Source organism: Muscardinus avellanarius (assembly GCF_963383645.1).
Source record: "Muscardinus avellanarius genome assembly, chromosome: 18".
Lineage (NCBI taxonomy): Eukaryota > Metazoa > Chordata > Mammalia > Rodentia > Gliridae > Muscardinus > Muscardinus avellanarius.
In genome coordinates this window covers 46,034,661-46,050,025 of record NC_137804.1, presented here as the reverse complement: position 1 = coordinate 46,050,025, position 15,365 = coordinate 46,034,661, and the positions used below count along the sequence as shown (strand labels likewise).

The window sequence follows — 15,365 nt, the reverse complement described above, 5'->3', positions numbered from 1 at the left end:
TGCGCCAGGGCGAGCAGTGCTCACCTGGCGGCCTCCCCTTTAAGGCGCCTTTAAGGGCTGGGGTTGTAGCTCAGAGGTAGAATACCCCTGGGTTCCATCCCCAGTACTGCAAAATAAATAAATAAATAAATAAATAAATAAATAAATAAATAAATAAATATTCCAGCACTCGGGAGGCTGAGATCGGAGGATCGCTCAGTTTTGGGGCAGCATCAGGTACTTAGTGAGACTTTGCAACTCAGTGAGACCCTGTTTCAAAAGTAAAGAATAAACGGCGGCCTCCCCTTTAAGGCGCCCTCACCTGGCGGCCTCCCCTTTAAGCTCTCACCTGGCGGCCTCCCCTTTAAGGCGCCCTCACCTGGCGGCCTCCCCTTTAAGCTCTCACCTGGCGGCCTCCCCTTTAAGGCCCTCACCTGGCGGCCTCCCCTTTAAGGCGCTCACCTGGCGGCCTCCCCTTTAAGCTCTCACCTGGCGGCCTCCCCTTTAAGGCGATCACCTGGCGGCCTCCCCTTTAAGGCGCCCTCACCTGGCGGCCTCCCCTTTAAGGCGCCTTTAAGGGCTGGGGTTGTAGCTCAGAGGTAGAATACCCCTGGGTTCCATCCCCAGTACTGCAAAATAAATAAATAAATAAATAATAAATATCCCAGCACTTGGGAGGCTGAGATCGGAGGATCGCTCAGTTTTGGGGCAGCATCAGGTACTTAGTGAGACTTTGCAACTCAGTGAGACCCTGTTTCAAAAGTAAAGAATAAACGGCGGCCTCCCCTTTAAGCTCTCACCTGGCGGCCTCCCCTTTAAGGCGCCCTCACCTGGCGGCCTCCCCTTTAAGGCGCTCACCTGGCGGCCTCCCCTTTAAGGCGCTCACCTGGCGGCTCACCTGGGCGCGGGCTTCCGCAGGAAGGAGGAAGCGCCGCCGCCGGCCGCCGCTCCCGGGTCCGCGGCCGCCACCATGTCCGCCTCGGCCGTCTTCATCCTGGACGTCAAGGGCAAGGTGAGCCGGGGCAGGCCTGGCGCGCAGGTGCTCCGCTCTGGGTGGACGCGGGGTCATCGCAGCCCCAGCCGGCCACAGTGCCGGGCTGGGCGCCGTCGTCGGCCGGCCAGCCTCCCCGGCGAGGGGGTGTCACGGCGAGGGGGTGCCAGCCATGGGGACGGAGGGCCCGGGCTGCACCCGTGCGAGCAGCCCACTGGAGGCCGAGGCCGGAGGAGCGCTAGGGCCCTGGAGTTCGGGATCAGCCTGGGCCACGTACAAAGACGTCGTCTTAAAATATATATATAGTAATAGTAGCCCGCGTGGTGGCGCACGCGTGTCACCCCAGCATTCGGGGCTGAGACCGGAGGATCGCGGTTCACTGACAGCCTCAGCCACTTAGTGAGGCCCTCTGCCACTCCGTGAGACCCGGTTTCAAAATAAAGGATAAAAATATTAGCTCAGAGGCCGAATGTTCCTGGCTTCCATCCCCAGACCCACAAAAAAGAAAAAATAATAATAATTAAAGAGCCGGGCATCGTGGTGCATGCTTGTAATCCAGCATTTGGGCGGCTGAGACCGGAAGATCACGGTTTATGGCCAGCCACAGCTACTTAGGCCCTCTGCAACTCAGTGAGACCCTGTTTGAAAATAATAAAAGATAGGGCTGGGGCATAGCTCAGAGGTAGAACGCCCCTGGGTTCCATCTCCAGCACCACACACACACACAAAGGCAGCCCAGTGTGTGGGTGCACCGTCTAGTCCCAGTGCAGAAATGGGAAGATCCGAGGTTTAAGGCCAACCCCAGCGAGATCCGGTTTCAAAACAAGAATTTGAAGGGCTGGGGTCCCAGTATTTGGGAGACCAAGAAAGGAGGATTGTGGGACAGACTCAGCAAGTAGGGAGACTGTCATCAACCTTGCAAGACTCTGCTTCAAATAGGGCTGGGTGTGTAGCTCAGAGATAGAATGCACCTGGGTTCAATCCCCAGTAACAAGCCGGGCGTGGTGGGCACGCTTGTAATCCCAGTACGTGGGAGGCTGAGACAAGAGGATCGCGGTTTGCGGCCAGCTTGAGCTACTTAGTGAGGTCCTCTGCAATTTAGTGAGACCCTGTTTCAAAATAAAGAATAAAAAAATAGGGCAGGGGGTGTCGCTTCTAGGTCGAATGCTCTGGGTTCCATCCACACACATACACACACACCAACGATCCTAACCTCACCAGTTTGATGGACGTGAACCTGGGACAAGGGCAGACAGTCTGGAGCCCTGGCTCAAACCCATGCCCCCTCCCGTGGCCATGTTCTATAACCTCAGTTTACCCAGGTGTCTAGCGCAGACGCGGATCAGGCTTACCTCACCGGCTCTGGCAGAAACCGACAAGTCAGCGACAGCCAGCCTTTCCTTTCCGTGTGGTCCTGGAGATTGAACGCAGAGCCTCCTTCATGCCCGGCAAGGCTTTTTACATCTGTTACACTCCCCCAGCCCTTTTTATTTTGAAACAGGCTCTCCTTAAGTTGCTGAAGGTCTTTTGTTAAGTTGTTGAGGCCTCACACCTGCAAATCTCCTGAACCAGCCTCCCAAGTGCTAGTATCGCAGGTGTGTGCTACTGAGCCCAGATTTTTTTTTTTTTTTTTTTTTTTTTTTTGCAGGTTTGGGGATGGAACCTAGGAGCCATTCTACCTCTGAGCTACATCCCCACCCCTATTTTTTTTATTCTTTTTTTGAAACAGGGTCTCATTAAGTTGCAGAGGGCCTAAATAGCTGAGGCTGTCCGCGAATCTCCGGTCTCAGCCTCCCGCATGCTGGGATTACAAGCATGTGCCACCACACCTGGCCTATTTTTTATTCTTTTATTTATTTATTTATTTTTGGTGGACTGGGTTCCTAGAAGCCCTTCTACCTCAGGGCTACACTCCCAGACCTATTTTATACTTTTTAAATTTGGAAACAGGGTCTCAAACCAGCATGACTGACTTCGAACCTGCGTGATCCTCCTGTCTCCACCTTCTAAGTGCGGGGATTACAAGTGCGCGCCACCATGCCCGGCTATTGTTTATTCTTAAAGGGGGTCTTTTTTATTTTTATTTATTTTTTCTTTTTGGACTGGGGATTGAACCTAGGGCAGTGCACTCGCCAGGCAGGCGCTTTGCCACTGAGCTACATCCCAGCCCTTATTCTTAATTTTGAAATAGGGTTTCACTAAATTGCAGATAGCTTCACTGAGTAGCTGAGGCTGTCCGGGATCCGCAATCCTCCTGTCTCAGCTTCCCAAATGCTGGGCTTTCAAGTGTGCACCACCACGCCCAGCTCCAGCTTTTTTTTTTTTTTGCAGGTAGGGATGGAGTCCAGAGGCATTTGACCTCCAAGCTACATCTCCTGCCCTATTGTTTTATTCTTTATTTTAAAACAGGGTCTCACTGGGTTGCGGAGGGCCTCACTAAGTAGCTGAGGCTGTCCGCGAACCTCAATCCTCAGATCTCAGCCTCCCGAATGCTAGGATTACAAGCGCGCACCACCATGCCCAGCTCCAGCTTATTTTTTAGTTTGAGAGGAGGTCTCTTTCTGAGGCTGTCCTCAAGTCCACACTCCTTGGGCCTCAGCCTCCGGAGGTGCTGGAATTCCAGGTGCCTACCATGGGTCCTGGCATACACACACTCTTTCATAGAAAGTGGACTGGGTCTCATTGTGCACTCTGGATATCTTAGCTGTGACTCTCAGTGCCCATTTTGCAGATGGGGAAATTGAGGAATAGGGAGGCCGAGCCCTGCAAGTCTGGGGGGCAGTGGGCGGGCTAGACCAGTGTGGGGGCTTCTCCCATCCCGGTGGTGACCGCGACTTCTGCGCCCTCCTTCAGCCCCTGATCAGCCGCAACTACAAGGGCGATGTGGCGATGGGCGAGATTGACCACTTCATGCCCCTGCTCATGCAGCGGGAAGAAGAGGGCGCCTTGGCACCGCTGCTCAGCCACGGCCGTGTCCACTTCCTGTGGATCAAACACAGCAACCTCTACTGTATCCAGCCTGGTCCTGGGGGTCCCCGATGCCCCGGGGAAGGGCTTGGCAGTCCAGGCCCAAAGAGGGTGTCCTGTACGCGGGAGCTGCACAGCGTGCGTGCGGTGACTCAGGTTGCCTGCGAGGGACCCGCAGAGGTGGGTTGGTGGCCCGAGGTGGAGCCAGAAGTTGGGGGTCTGCGCGCTGTCGGAGCCCCACCCTGGAAACAGCACCTTTTCCTTAACCCTGCGGCCGGCAGTGGTGGCTACGACGCTCAAGAACGCCAACGCGTCCATGGTGTACTCCTTCCTCTACAAGGCGGTGGAGGTAGGTCCCGCGTCTCCTCTCCCTGCCGGGCCGGCCTGTGTCCGGAGCCCTGCAGCCCCGGGGGTAGAACAAGTCCTAAGTTAGGCTTGGTGTACACATTAATCAAACGTCAGCCGGGTGAGGTGGTGCGTACACAGCTGCAGTCCCAGAACTTGGAGGCTGAGACACGATGATCGCAGGTTTGAGGCCAGCACGTTGGTAACTTAGGGAGACTTTAAAAATGAAAGTGAAGCCGTGCGTGGTGGCGCACGCTTGTAATCCCCGTGCTTGGGAGGCTGAGGCAGGAGGATCGCACGGGTTCGAAGCCAGCCTCAGCTACTTAGTGAGGCTCTCAGCAACCTAGTGAGACCCTGGTTCCAAATAAAATATAAAAAAGGTCTGGGAGTATAGCCCGGAGGTAGAAAGCCTCTGGGTTCCACCCCCAGGACCACCAAAAAAAAAAATAAAAATGAAAGTGAGCCGCCTGCAGTGGCGACGCACACTTGTAATCCCAGTACTTGGGAGGCTGAGACAGGAAGATCCAGGTTCACCGACAGCCTAAGTTACTGAGGCCCTCTGCAACTTAGTGAGATCCTGTTTCAAAATAAAGAATAAAAAAATAGGGCAGGGGGTATAGGTCGGAGGTCGAATGCCTCTGGGTTCCATCCCCAGAACCACAATAAATAAATAAATAAATAAATAAATAAATATTAAAAAAAAATAGAGCCTGATGTGGTAGCACACACTTGTAATCCCAGCATTCAGGAGGAGGAGATCAGAGGATCACAGTCTGTGGACAGCCTCAGCTACTTAATGAGGCCTTGTTTCAAAATAAAAAATAAAATTAGGGCAGGGGGGGTGTAGCTTGGAGGTCGAATATCCCTGGGCTCCATCTCCAGACCCACAAAAAAAAATAAATAAAAAAAAGTAGCTTAGAGATAGAACGCCCCTGGGTTCAATCCACAGTACCACAAAAATAAAATACAATAAATAAATAAAAGTGAGCCGGGTGTGGTGGTGCACACTTGCAATCCCAGTGCTTGGGAGGCTGAGACAGGAGGATCACACAGGCTCGAAGCCAGCCTCAGCTACTTGGTGAGGCTCTCAGCAACTTAGTGAGACCCTGTTTCCAAATAAAATACAAAATAGGTCTGGGAGTATAGCCCGGAGGTAGAAAGCCTCTGGGTTCCACCCCAGTACCACCAAAAAAAAAAAGAAATAAAAATGAAAGTGAACCGCCTGCGGTGGCGACGCACACTTGTAATCCCAGTACTTGGGAGGCTGAGACAGGAAGATCCAGGTTCACCGACAGCCTAAGTTACTGAGGCCCTCTGCAACTTAGTGAGATCCTGTTTCAAAATAAAGAATAAAAAAATAGGGCAGGGGGTATAGGTCGGAGGTCGAATGCCCCTGGGTTCCATCCCCAGAACCACAATAAATAAATAAATAAATAAATAAATAAATAAATAAATATTAAAAAAAAAAGAATAGAGCCTGGTGTGGTAGCACACACTTGTAACCCCAGCATTTGAGAGGAGGAGACCAGAGGATCGCAGTCTGCAGACAGCCTCAGCTACTTAATGAGGCCTTTTTTCAGAATAAAAAACAGGGCGGGGGGTGTAGCTTGGAGGCCGAATATCCCTGGGTTCCATCTCCAGACCCGCAAAAAAAAAAAAAAAAAAAAGTGTAGCTTAGAGATAAATAAAAGTGAGCCGGGCGTGGTGGCGCACGCTTGCAATCCCAGCGCTTGGCAGGCTGAGACAGGAGGATCACACAGGCTCAAAGCCAGCCTCAGCTACTTAGTGAGGCTCTCAGCAACTTAGTGAGACCCTGTTTCCAAATAAAATAGAAAATAGGTCTGGGAATATATCCCGGAGGTAGAAAGCCTCTGGGTTCCACCCCCAGTACCACCAAAATAAATAAATAAATAAATAAATAAATGTGAATTAATAGGCCGGGCGTGGTGGCGCACGCTTGTCATCCCCGCGCTTGGGAGGCGGAGACAGGAGGATCGCGCAGTTTTGATGCCAGCTGCGCTGGCTTAGGAGACCCTGTTTCCAAAAATAAAATAGGTCTGGGAGTGTAGCCTGGAGGTAGAAGTTCTTCCAGGAACCCCAGTACCACCACCAAAAAAAAAAAAAAAAAAAAAAGTGAATTAATAAAACAGGGCCGGGGTTGACCAGCCTCTGGGTTCAATCCTACCCAGTAACCCCCCCCACACGTTAATGCCTATAAAGCGCCCAGAATAGGATGGTATCCAAAGCCACCATCCCTTGTACCCACGAGGCTGAGTCCCAGGGCTCCTTTGGCTGCTGCTCTAAGAAGCTCGAGTCCCTTATAGAAAACGTAGGATTTTCACGGGGCCTTTGTAGTCCTCCCGGAGATGTGTGTGTGGTGCTGGAGACAGCCCAGCGGCATCCTATCTGAGCGACGCCTCCAACTTATTTCTTATTTGACGACAGGGCCTCACTGAGTTGCGGAGGGCCTCACTAAGTAGCTGGGGCTGTCCGGGGACCGCCATCCTCCGGTCTCAGCCTCCCAAGTGCTGGGATCACCGGCGGGCCACCACGCCAGTATAACGGCCTCTTCAGCTTCAGCATCCACACATCTCCCTGGTCTCCCCGGCCTCCGGGTCGGCTTGTATTTCCCTCCTTCCTATATTACTGAGCCCAGCCTGTTGGACTTACCGTCCCGGGCCGTCCATTTCCCCCGTACCCTGCTCGGCGAAGGCCTCACCTGCCTGCCCGGGTCACCATGGCGGGGCGGCGCAGGTGCACAGGGCTCAGCCTCCATCGCTGCCGAGAGCCGGCCGTGGGCCGAGCGCCCAGCCCGCCCTCAGGAGCCGTGCGCCCCAGGTCTTCTGCGAGTACTTCAAGGAGCTGGAGGAGGAGAGCATCCGCGACAACTTCGTCATCGTCTACGAGCTGCTGGACGAGCTCATGGACTTCGGCTTCCCGCAGACCACGGACAGCAAGATCCTGCAGGAGTGAGCGGCGGGCCGGGGCGGGGGCTGGGGGCAGGAGCTGGGGGCTGGGCTATGGGCTGGGGCTGGGGGCAGGAGCTGGGGGCTGGGCTATGGGCTGGGGCTGGGGGCTGGGGACCCGGGGCTGGGGCTGGGGGCAGGAGCTGGGGGCCGGGGGCCGGAGCTGGGGGCCAGGCCGGGGGCCAGAGGCTGGGGGCCAGGGCCAGGGGGCGGGGGGCTGGGGGCTGGGGGCCGGGGACTGGAGCTGGGGGCCGGCAGGTGGCTGGGGGTCGGGGCTGGGGGGCCGGGGGCGGGGGCTGGGGGCCGGAGCGGGGGTGGGGCTGGGGATAGGGGTGCTGGGGTCCGGGGTCTGGGGGCTGGGGATGAGGGGGCCGGGGCTGGGGGCCGGGGACCAGCTGGCCCTGCCCTCCGCAGGTACATCACGCAGCAGGGCAACAAGCTGGACACCGGCAAGTCGCGCGTGCCGCCCACGGTCACCAACGCCGTGTCCTGGCGCTCCGAGGGCATCAAGTACAAGAAGAACGAGGTCTTCATCGACGTCATCGAGTCCGTGAACCTGCTGGTGAGCCCCGCTCCCCGCCACCCGCCGTGCCCGGCCGCCATGCCCGCTGACCCCCCACCCCCGTCCCCGCAGGTCAACGCCAATGGCAGCGTCTTGCTCAGCGAGATCGTGGGCGCCATCAAGCTCAAGGTGTTCCTGTCGGGAATGCCGGAGCTGCGGCTCGGCCTCAACGACCGCGTGCTCTTCGAGCTCACTGGCCGTAAGATTCCTGGGGGGCTTCTCCCCGGGATGCGCGAGCGAGGCGGAGCCCCCGCTGCACCTGCGGACCCCAAAAGGTTGCCGCCGCCCCTTCTAAAAGACGCTCGCGCGCCCTCTGCTGGCCACGCCCGGTACTGCAGCGGGGTGGACGTTCCGAGAGAAGTCGGGAATGGCGGTCGGGAGGGATGGAGGGACGGCTGGCTGGAGATGGAACCTGGGTTCCAGCCTCAGTCCCCATAAATAAGCAAATAGAAAGAAATAAAGTTGTGGCAGCGGGAGCCGGGCTCCAGGTCCTGCTCAGCTCCGCCCCTGCAGTTGCGGCCCTGGTCCCTGGCAGCCAGGGTCACCCCGTCCGCTGGGCTCGAGTTTCAGGCAGCAAGAACAAGTCGGTGGAGCTGGAGGACGTGAAGTTCCACCAGTGCGTGCGGCTGTCGCGTTTCGACAACGACCGCACCATCTCCTTCATCCCGCCCGATGGGGACTTCGAGCTCATGTCCTACCGCCTGAGCACGCAGGTGAGGCCGGGCTGGGGCCGGGGATGGGGCAGGGGCGGGGCCTAGGTGGGCGGGGCGGGCAGCCAAGGATAGGATAGGGATGTGGCCTAGGTGGCCGGGCGGGGATAGGATAGGGCGTGGCCTAAATGGGTGGGGCGGGACAGCCTGGCATAGGAACAGGGGCGTGGCCTAGATGGGCGGGGCGACCAGGGATACGGATGGGGCGTGGTCTAGGTGGGTGGGCGGGGCATCCAAGGATAGGATAGGGGCGTGGCCTAGGTGGTCGGGCAGGGATAGGATAGGGTGTGGTCTAAACGGGTGGGGCGGGAAGCCAGGCACAGAAACAGGGGCGTGGCCTAGGTGGGTGGGGTGGTCTGGGTGGGCGTGGTCTGGGTGGTGGGCGGTGCCTAAGAGGGTGGGCGGGGCTAGGGCCCCTCCAGAACTCCCCGCTGCCTTCCTCCACAGGTTAAGCCGCTCATCTGGATTGAGTCGGTCATTGAAAAATTCTCACACAGCCGCGTGGAGATCATGGTCAAGGTGGGTCCTGGGGGGACAGCACAGTTATTAACGAGGAGAGCGCCCCCTGTCATGTCTCCAATCTAACCATCGTGTGTATTTTTATTTATTTATGTGTGTTTGTGGGGCGTGCTCGGGATTGAACCCGGGGATGTTCTACCACCGAGCTTCGTCTCTAGCCCTTTAATTTTTTGTTAATTAGCGGGGCGGGGTGGCGCAGTAGTTGAGGCTGTCTCAGCCTCTAAGTACTGGGATCAAAAGTGTGCGCTTTCAAAACAAAAAAATTTAGCTGGGCGTGGTGGCGCACAATTGAAATCCCGGTCCTTAGGATTCACTCCCCAGCACCTAAAATGATAGCCCCGGGGGTGTGGCTGGGGGTGGAGGGCTCGGCCAGCAGGCCAGGGCCCTGGCTCCATCGCCAGCACCTCTCAGGGGATAAAATGGTGAGCGTCTGCAGACCGTGAGGCTGAATTCGCCATCCCGGGCTCTCCACAGGCCAAGGGCCAGTTTAAGAAGCAGTCGGTGGCCAACGGCGTGGAGATATCCGTGCCCGTGCCCAGCGATGCCGATTCCCCTCGCTTCAAGACCAGCGTGGGCAGCGCCAAGTACGTGCCCGAGAAGAACGTTGTTATTTGGAGTATTAAGTCTTTCCCGGTGAGTACCGGGGGCAAGCGGGGATGTGGGTGAAGGGGGGGGACAGGTGGGAAATAAACCAGAGAGCCACGTAGGTATGATGTGGAAACCCGGCAGTGCACGGTGGCCCACACCTGTAGTCTCAGCTGGGACTTGGGAGGCTGAGACAGGAGGATGGCAGGCGGGAGGACAGGAGGACAGCCCCTTGGCAACCTAGTGAGAAGCTGTTTCAAAGCAAAATATTTAAAGGGCTGCCAGATGTGCCGGTGCACGCTTGTAAACCCAGCATTCGGGAGGCTGAGACAGAAGGACCGCGGTTCACAGCCAGCCTCAGCTACTTAGTGAGGCCCTTTGCAACTCAGTGAGACCCTGTTTCAAAATAAGAAAAAATAGGGCTGCGGGTGTAGCTCGGAGGTAGAAAGCCCCTGAGATCCATCCCCAGTACCAAAAAAAAAAAAAAAAGTTGAGGGTGCAACTCAGAGGTAGAATCCCCCTGAGTTCAATGGCCTAAACCACACACGAGTGCACACGTATACACACACGTAAAATCAGATTACTCTATTTGACAGGTGGGTCAACTGAAAGTGGTTTTTTTTTTTTTTTTTTTTTTGGTGGTACTGAGGATGGAACCCAGGGGCTTCCTACCTCCGGGCTATACTCCCAGACCTATTTTCTATTTTATTTGGAAACAGGGTCTCACTAAGTTGCTGAGAGCCTCACTAAGCAGCTGAGGCTGGCTTCGAACCTGCGTGATCCTCCTGTCGCAGCCTCCCAAGCGCGGGGATTACAAGTGTGTGCCACCATGCCCAGCCTTATTATTTTTAAACAGGTCTCACTGAGTTGCAAAGGGCCTCAGTAAGTAGAAGCTGAGGCTGTTCAGGAGCCTCCCAAATGCTGGGAAGACAAGCGGGCCCGCCACGCCCGGCTGGGAGCCTTTGCTCTGGCTCTGGCGTGGGCTGAGCTCGGAGCCTGCGCTAAGGCTGCTGTGAAGAGGGTCTGGGTGAGTGGCGGCCTCCGCTGAGTCTGGTGACCCCGTGTGTCCTCAGGGTGGCAAGGAGTACCTGATGAGGGCGCACTTTGGCCTCCCCAGCGTGGAGAACGAGGAGGTGGACGGGCGGCCCCCCATCGGGGTCAAGTTTGAGATTCCGTACTTCACCGTCTCCGGCATCCAGGTGAGCAGACCCCATGGGAGTCCCCATCTCCACGGCAGCGGCTCCGTCCTGCCCCATCCCTGCCCGGTCCCCACTGCTCCAGGGCCTCGCTGCCCTCCCCTCAGCTTGCTCTGTTTTTATATTTTGTGGCACTGGGGATTGAAGCCAAGGGCATTCTAATTCCAAGCTACACCCCCAGCCCTATTTTTTATTCTTTCTTTGGAAACAGGGTCTCACTGAGTTGCAGAGGGCCTCGCTAAGTAGCTGAGGCTGGCCGCGAACCGCGATCCTCCTGCCTCAGCCTCCCGAACGCTGGGATTCCAAGCGTGCGCCACCACGCCCAGCTTTATTTTTTTATTTTTTATATTTTTTATATTTTTATTTGGAAACAGGGTCTCTTAAGCTTCGAACCTGCATGATCCTCCTGTCTCTTCCTATTCTTTATTTGGAAACAAGGTCTCACTAAGTTGCAGAGGGCCTCACTAAGTACCTGATGCTGGCTGCGAACCGCGATCCTCTTGTCTCAGCGTCCCCAGTACTGGGATTACAAGCGTGCGCCACGACGCCTGGCCTTATTTTTTCCTTTCTTGCTTTGAAGCAGGGTCTCGCCAGGTTGATGGGAGTCTCACTACTTGCTGAGGCTGTCCTCCGACCTGCGATGCCCCTGTCTCAGCCTCCCACGTGCTGGGATGACAGGTGTGCGCCGCCGTTCCCGGCTCACCTCCCGCTCACGCTGACCTGCACCGTCTCATTTCCCAACCCAACAGGGTTCACATGTGCCTCCGCTCGGCCCCAGCCCCGTCCTTCCTCCGGGCCTGAGCCACCTCTTCCTCCCCTTCCAGGTCCGCTACATGAAGATCATTGAGAAAAGTGGCTACCAGGCCCTGCCCTGGGTCCGCTACATCACGCAGAGCGGTGGTAAGGACGCCCGGGGACACTGGGGTCAGGACGGCGGCAGGTGTGGGGACTCAGGGCTGGAACGGCCCTCCAACTCGGCAGGTCTGGCCCCAGGCCTGCCCCTCATTCCTATGCCATGGTGGGCCTCTCCTTGCACATCTTTAAAATGGGGTTAGGAGGAAGCCGAGTAGGTGGGAGGCTGAGGCACGAAGGTCACAGGTTTGAGGCCAGCCTCAGAAAGTAGTGAGGCTCTCAACAACCTAGTGAGACCCTGTTTCCAAGTAAAAATAAATAGGGCTGGGGTATAGCTCAGAGGTAGAATGTCCCTGGGGTCCATCCTTATTCCACAAAAAAATAAAACCAAAATAGGGTAGAGGTTTAGCTTGGAGGTAGAATGCCCCAGGTTCAATTCCTAGTAACACACACACACACACACACACACACACACGCGCGCGCGCACAATTGAATGTGGTAGCACAGGAGGGTCACAAGATCGAGGCCAGTCTCTGCAACTTAGGGAGCCAGTTCCTCTTGTGTGTGTGGTGTGCGGTACTGGGGCATTCCACCTCTGAGCTATACCCCCCCCCCCGCACGCGCTTTGTATTATCTGTTTTGAAACAGGGTCTCAGTAGGTTGCCGAGAGTCTCACTAAACTGCCAAGACTGGTCTCGAACCTGTGGTCCTCTTGTCTCAGCCTCCCCAAGTCCTGGGATGACAGGCGTGCACCCCCTCACAGGGCTGGGGAGGGCTCTTCCTTTTCAATTCCATCTTCAATTCTGAGATGGCTGCTCACTGTTTTTCTGCAGATTACCAACTTCGTACCAGCTAGACGAGAACAGAATTGGGGCTTTGGACATGGGGTCCCCACTCCCCAATCCCCTCCTCCAGACTTTTTTGTGGGCGTGTCTGTGTGGGTTCGAGCAGCCACCGACTTGGCAGTTTCCTACTCCCGGTCTCTCCGGGCCTCTTCCTCTGCTTGTGGGCTGGGAGAGATGGTCTCTCTGCCCCCCTCACTTTTGGGGCTCCCCCACCCCGATTTTATGTGAAGAAATGTCAGGGGCTTGTAGCCTCCCTCATGAGTGCCTTCTTGCAGTGACCTGCCTTAAGGAGACCTGGGCCCGTCTCAGCCCCGAGCCCAGAGGCTCCCCGGCCCAGTTTTAGGACGCCATTAAAAGGATGCATGTAGCTGCGGTGTGTGTTTCTTGGCTGGGCCAGCAGCGGCTGCCTGGGCTCCAGCCTTCGTCCCTCGCCAGGGTCTGCACCTGCGAGCCACCAGGGGGCGCTGTCCACTGGTTTTTGTTTTTGTTTTTGCGGCGCTGGGGATGGAACCCAGAGCAATTCTATTTCCAAGCTACACCTCCAGTCCTGGTTTTTATTCTTTATTTGGAAACAGGGTCTCACTGAGTTGCAAAGGGCCTCACTCAGTAGCTGAGGCTGGCCAAGAACAGCAATCCTCCTGTCTCAGCCTCCCGAATCCTGGGATTAGGAGCGTGCCCACCACACTGGGCTAGGTTGTGTGTGTGTGTGTGTGTGTGTGTGTGTGTGTGTGTGTGGAGTTCTGAGGCTGCAATCGAGGAGTGGTCCTCCTCGGCTACTCACTGAAGACCTTTGCGACTCAGTGAGACCCTGTTTCAAAATAAAGTAGGGCTGGGGGCATAGGCCGGAGGTAGAATGCCCCTGGTTCCATCCCCAGTACTGTAAAAATAAAAATAACAGCCAGGTGTGGTGGCTCGCACCTGTAATCCTAATACTTGGGAGACTGGGACAGGAGGATCACAGGTTCGCAGCCAGCCTCAGCTACTTAATGAGGCCCTCGGCAACTTAAGTGAGATCCTGCTTCAAAATAAACAGATGAATAAAAATAGGGCTGGAGGTGTAGCTCGGAGATAGAATGCCTCTGCGTTCCATCCCTAGTGTCACAAAAATAAGTAAAAAACAAAAACAAAAACAAAGGACAGCCTCGGCAGTTAGATTCATCAACCAAGTAACACCCTGTTTCAAAATAAAAATAATAAGCCGGGCGTGGTGGCACACACTTGTAATCCCAGTCCTTGGAAGGCTGAGACAGGAGGATGGCGGTTCATGGACAGCCTCAGCTACTTATGCCCTTTGCAACTTGGACCTTGTTTCAAAATTAAGAATAAAACATAGGGCTTGGAGGTAGAATGCCTCTGGGTTCCATACCCCATACCAAAAAATAAAATAAAAATAAAATCGGGAGCCGGGCGTGGTGGCGCACGCTTGTAATCCCCGCGCTTGGGAGGCGGAGACAGGAGGATGGCGCAGGTTCGAAGCTAGCCTTGCTGGCTTAAGAGACCCTGTTTCCAAATAAAAAAATATATATATAAAATAGGTCTGGGAGTGTAGCCCGGAGGTAGAAGGGCTTCCAGGAACCCTAGAACCACCAAAAAAAAAAAAAAAATGTGAGGTGTAGCTTGGAGGTAGACTGCCCTGGGTTCAAACCCCAGTGCCACAAACAAATCATTAAGGGCCCCCTCCGCCCACAGGCCTGAGGTGCACAACCCCCCAGCCCCACCTCCCTGTGGTCCCCACCTCCCACTCGGTCACCCCCACCCCGGCCTTTGCACCTGAGCGCCTCCCACCTAGCATGCTCCCCCAGATACCCACAAGGCCCCTCATCTTCAGTTCTCCAATCGGAGGCCACCTCTCCAGGGATGCCATCTCTGGAACGGCCTTCCTTTCCAAAGGGCTGCCCCTCGTCCTGTGGGTCAGGCCTGGCATCCTCCCCACCTGCCCTGGCTGTAGGTCCCCCTGGCTGAGCTCTCCAGTCGGGCCTCTGAGGGGAGATGCTCGGTACACCTGAGATGTTTAGTACCCCTGAGATGCTCGGTACACCTGAGTGGGATGCTCGGTACACCTGAGTGGGATGCTCGGTACACCTGAGCGGGATGCTCGGTACCCCTGAGATGCTTGGTGCACCTGAGATGCTCAGTACCCGTACCCCTGAGATGCTTGGTACACCTGAGTGGGATGCTCAGTACCCCTGAGATGCTCGGTACACTTGCGCGAAGGCCCCCGGAGCCACTCCGCTCCCAGGCTCGCCACGTGGCCAGCTTTCCTCTCCGCGGGGGCGACCGGGATTCCTTTCCCACGCACCCTGTTAATTTGCGCCGCGGCGCTTAACGCGCCCCGACGTGACTCGGTGCTTGGACGGGCGCTCCCGCGCGCCGTGCGTGGGTAATAATGGATAATAATAATCATGCGATGGGGCGCGGGGGAAGGGCTCTTCTCCGGCGCTCAGAGGGCAGGACGCCCGTCCCGGGCGGCCCGCGCCATCCCGCCCCTGACCTTTCTCCCCTAGGTCAGTTACACCGGCTCCCTTTCCCGCCCGCCCGTCGGGTTTGAAAACCGAAAACCCCGCCATGGCGGGCGGCCCGCGGGTCGCCGCGCCGCAGCCAATCGGAAGCGGCTCCGCCCGCGCCGGCGCCCGAAATCTCCCTGACGACGCGCCGTGATTGGCTGCGAGCGCGCCGGGGGCGGGGCGCCGCCGGGTCTCGGGCCGCGCCCCGGGGCCTCGGCTACAAGGTAGCGAGTTTGTAAGAAAACAGCGCGGCGGGCGGCGGGCTCCGCCCCGGGTGGTGCGGGCCAGAGCCGACCCCGCCCGGACGGAGGAGGGACGGTGAGAGGGGCCGGCCCGGGGCGGGC

General features: G+C 56.6%; 1 protein-coding gene across 1 annotated transcript; it reads left to right on the top strand.

The window, feature by feature from the left end:
- Nucleotides 1-949: 949 nt before the first annotated feature.
- On the top strand, nucleotides 950-14,843 carry AP1M2 (adaptor related protein complex 1 subunit mu 2; the record flags this gene model as incomplete). The annotated part of the gene is made up of 13 exons (XM_080715521.1): nucleotides 950-991; nucleotides 3,824-3,980; nucleotides 4,219-4,286; nucleotides 7,121-7,251; nucleotides 7,663-7,810; nucleotides 7,883-8,009; nucleotides 8,381-8,523; nucleotides 8,968-9,039; nucleotides 9,514-9,672; nucleotides 10,698-10,823; nucleotides 11,645-11,720; nucleotides 14,207-14,427; nucleotides 14,757-14,843. 13 exons carry the CDS (start codon nucleotides 950-952, stop codon nucleotides 14,841-14,843), a joined length of 1,557 nt encoding a protein of 518 aa, XP_080571647.1.
- Nucleotides 14,844-15,365: the final 522 nt, after the last annotated feature.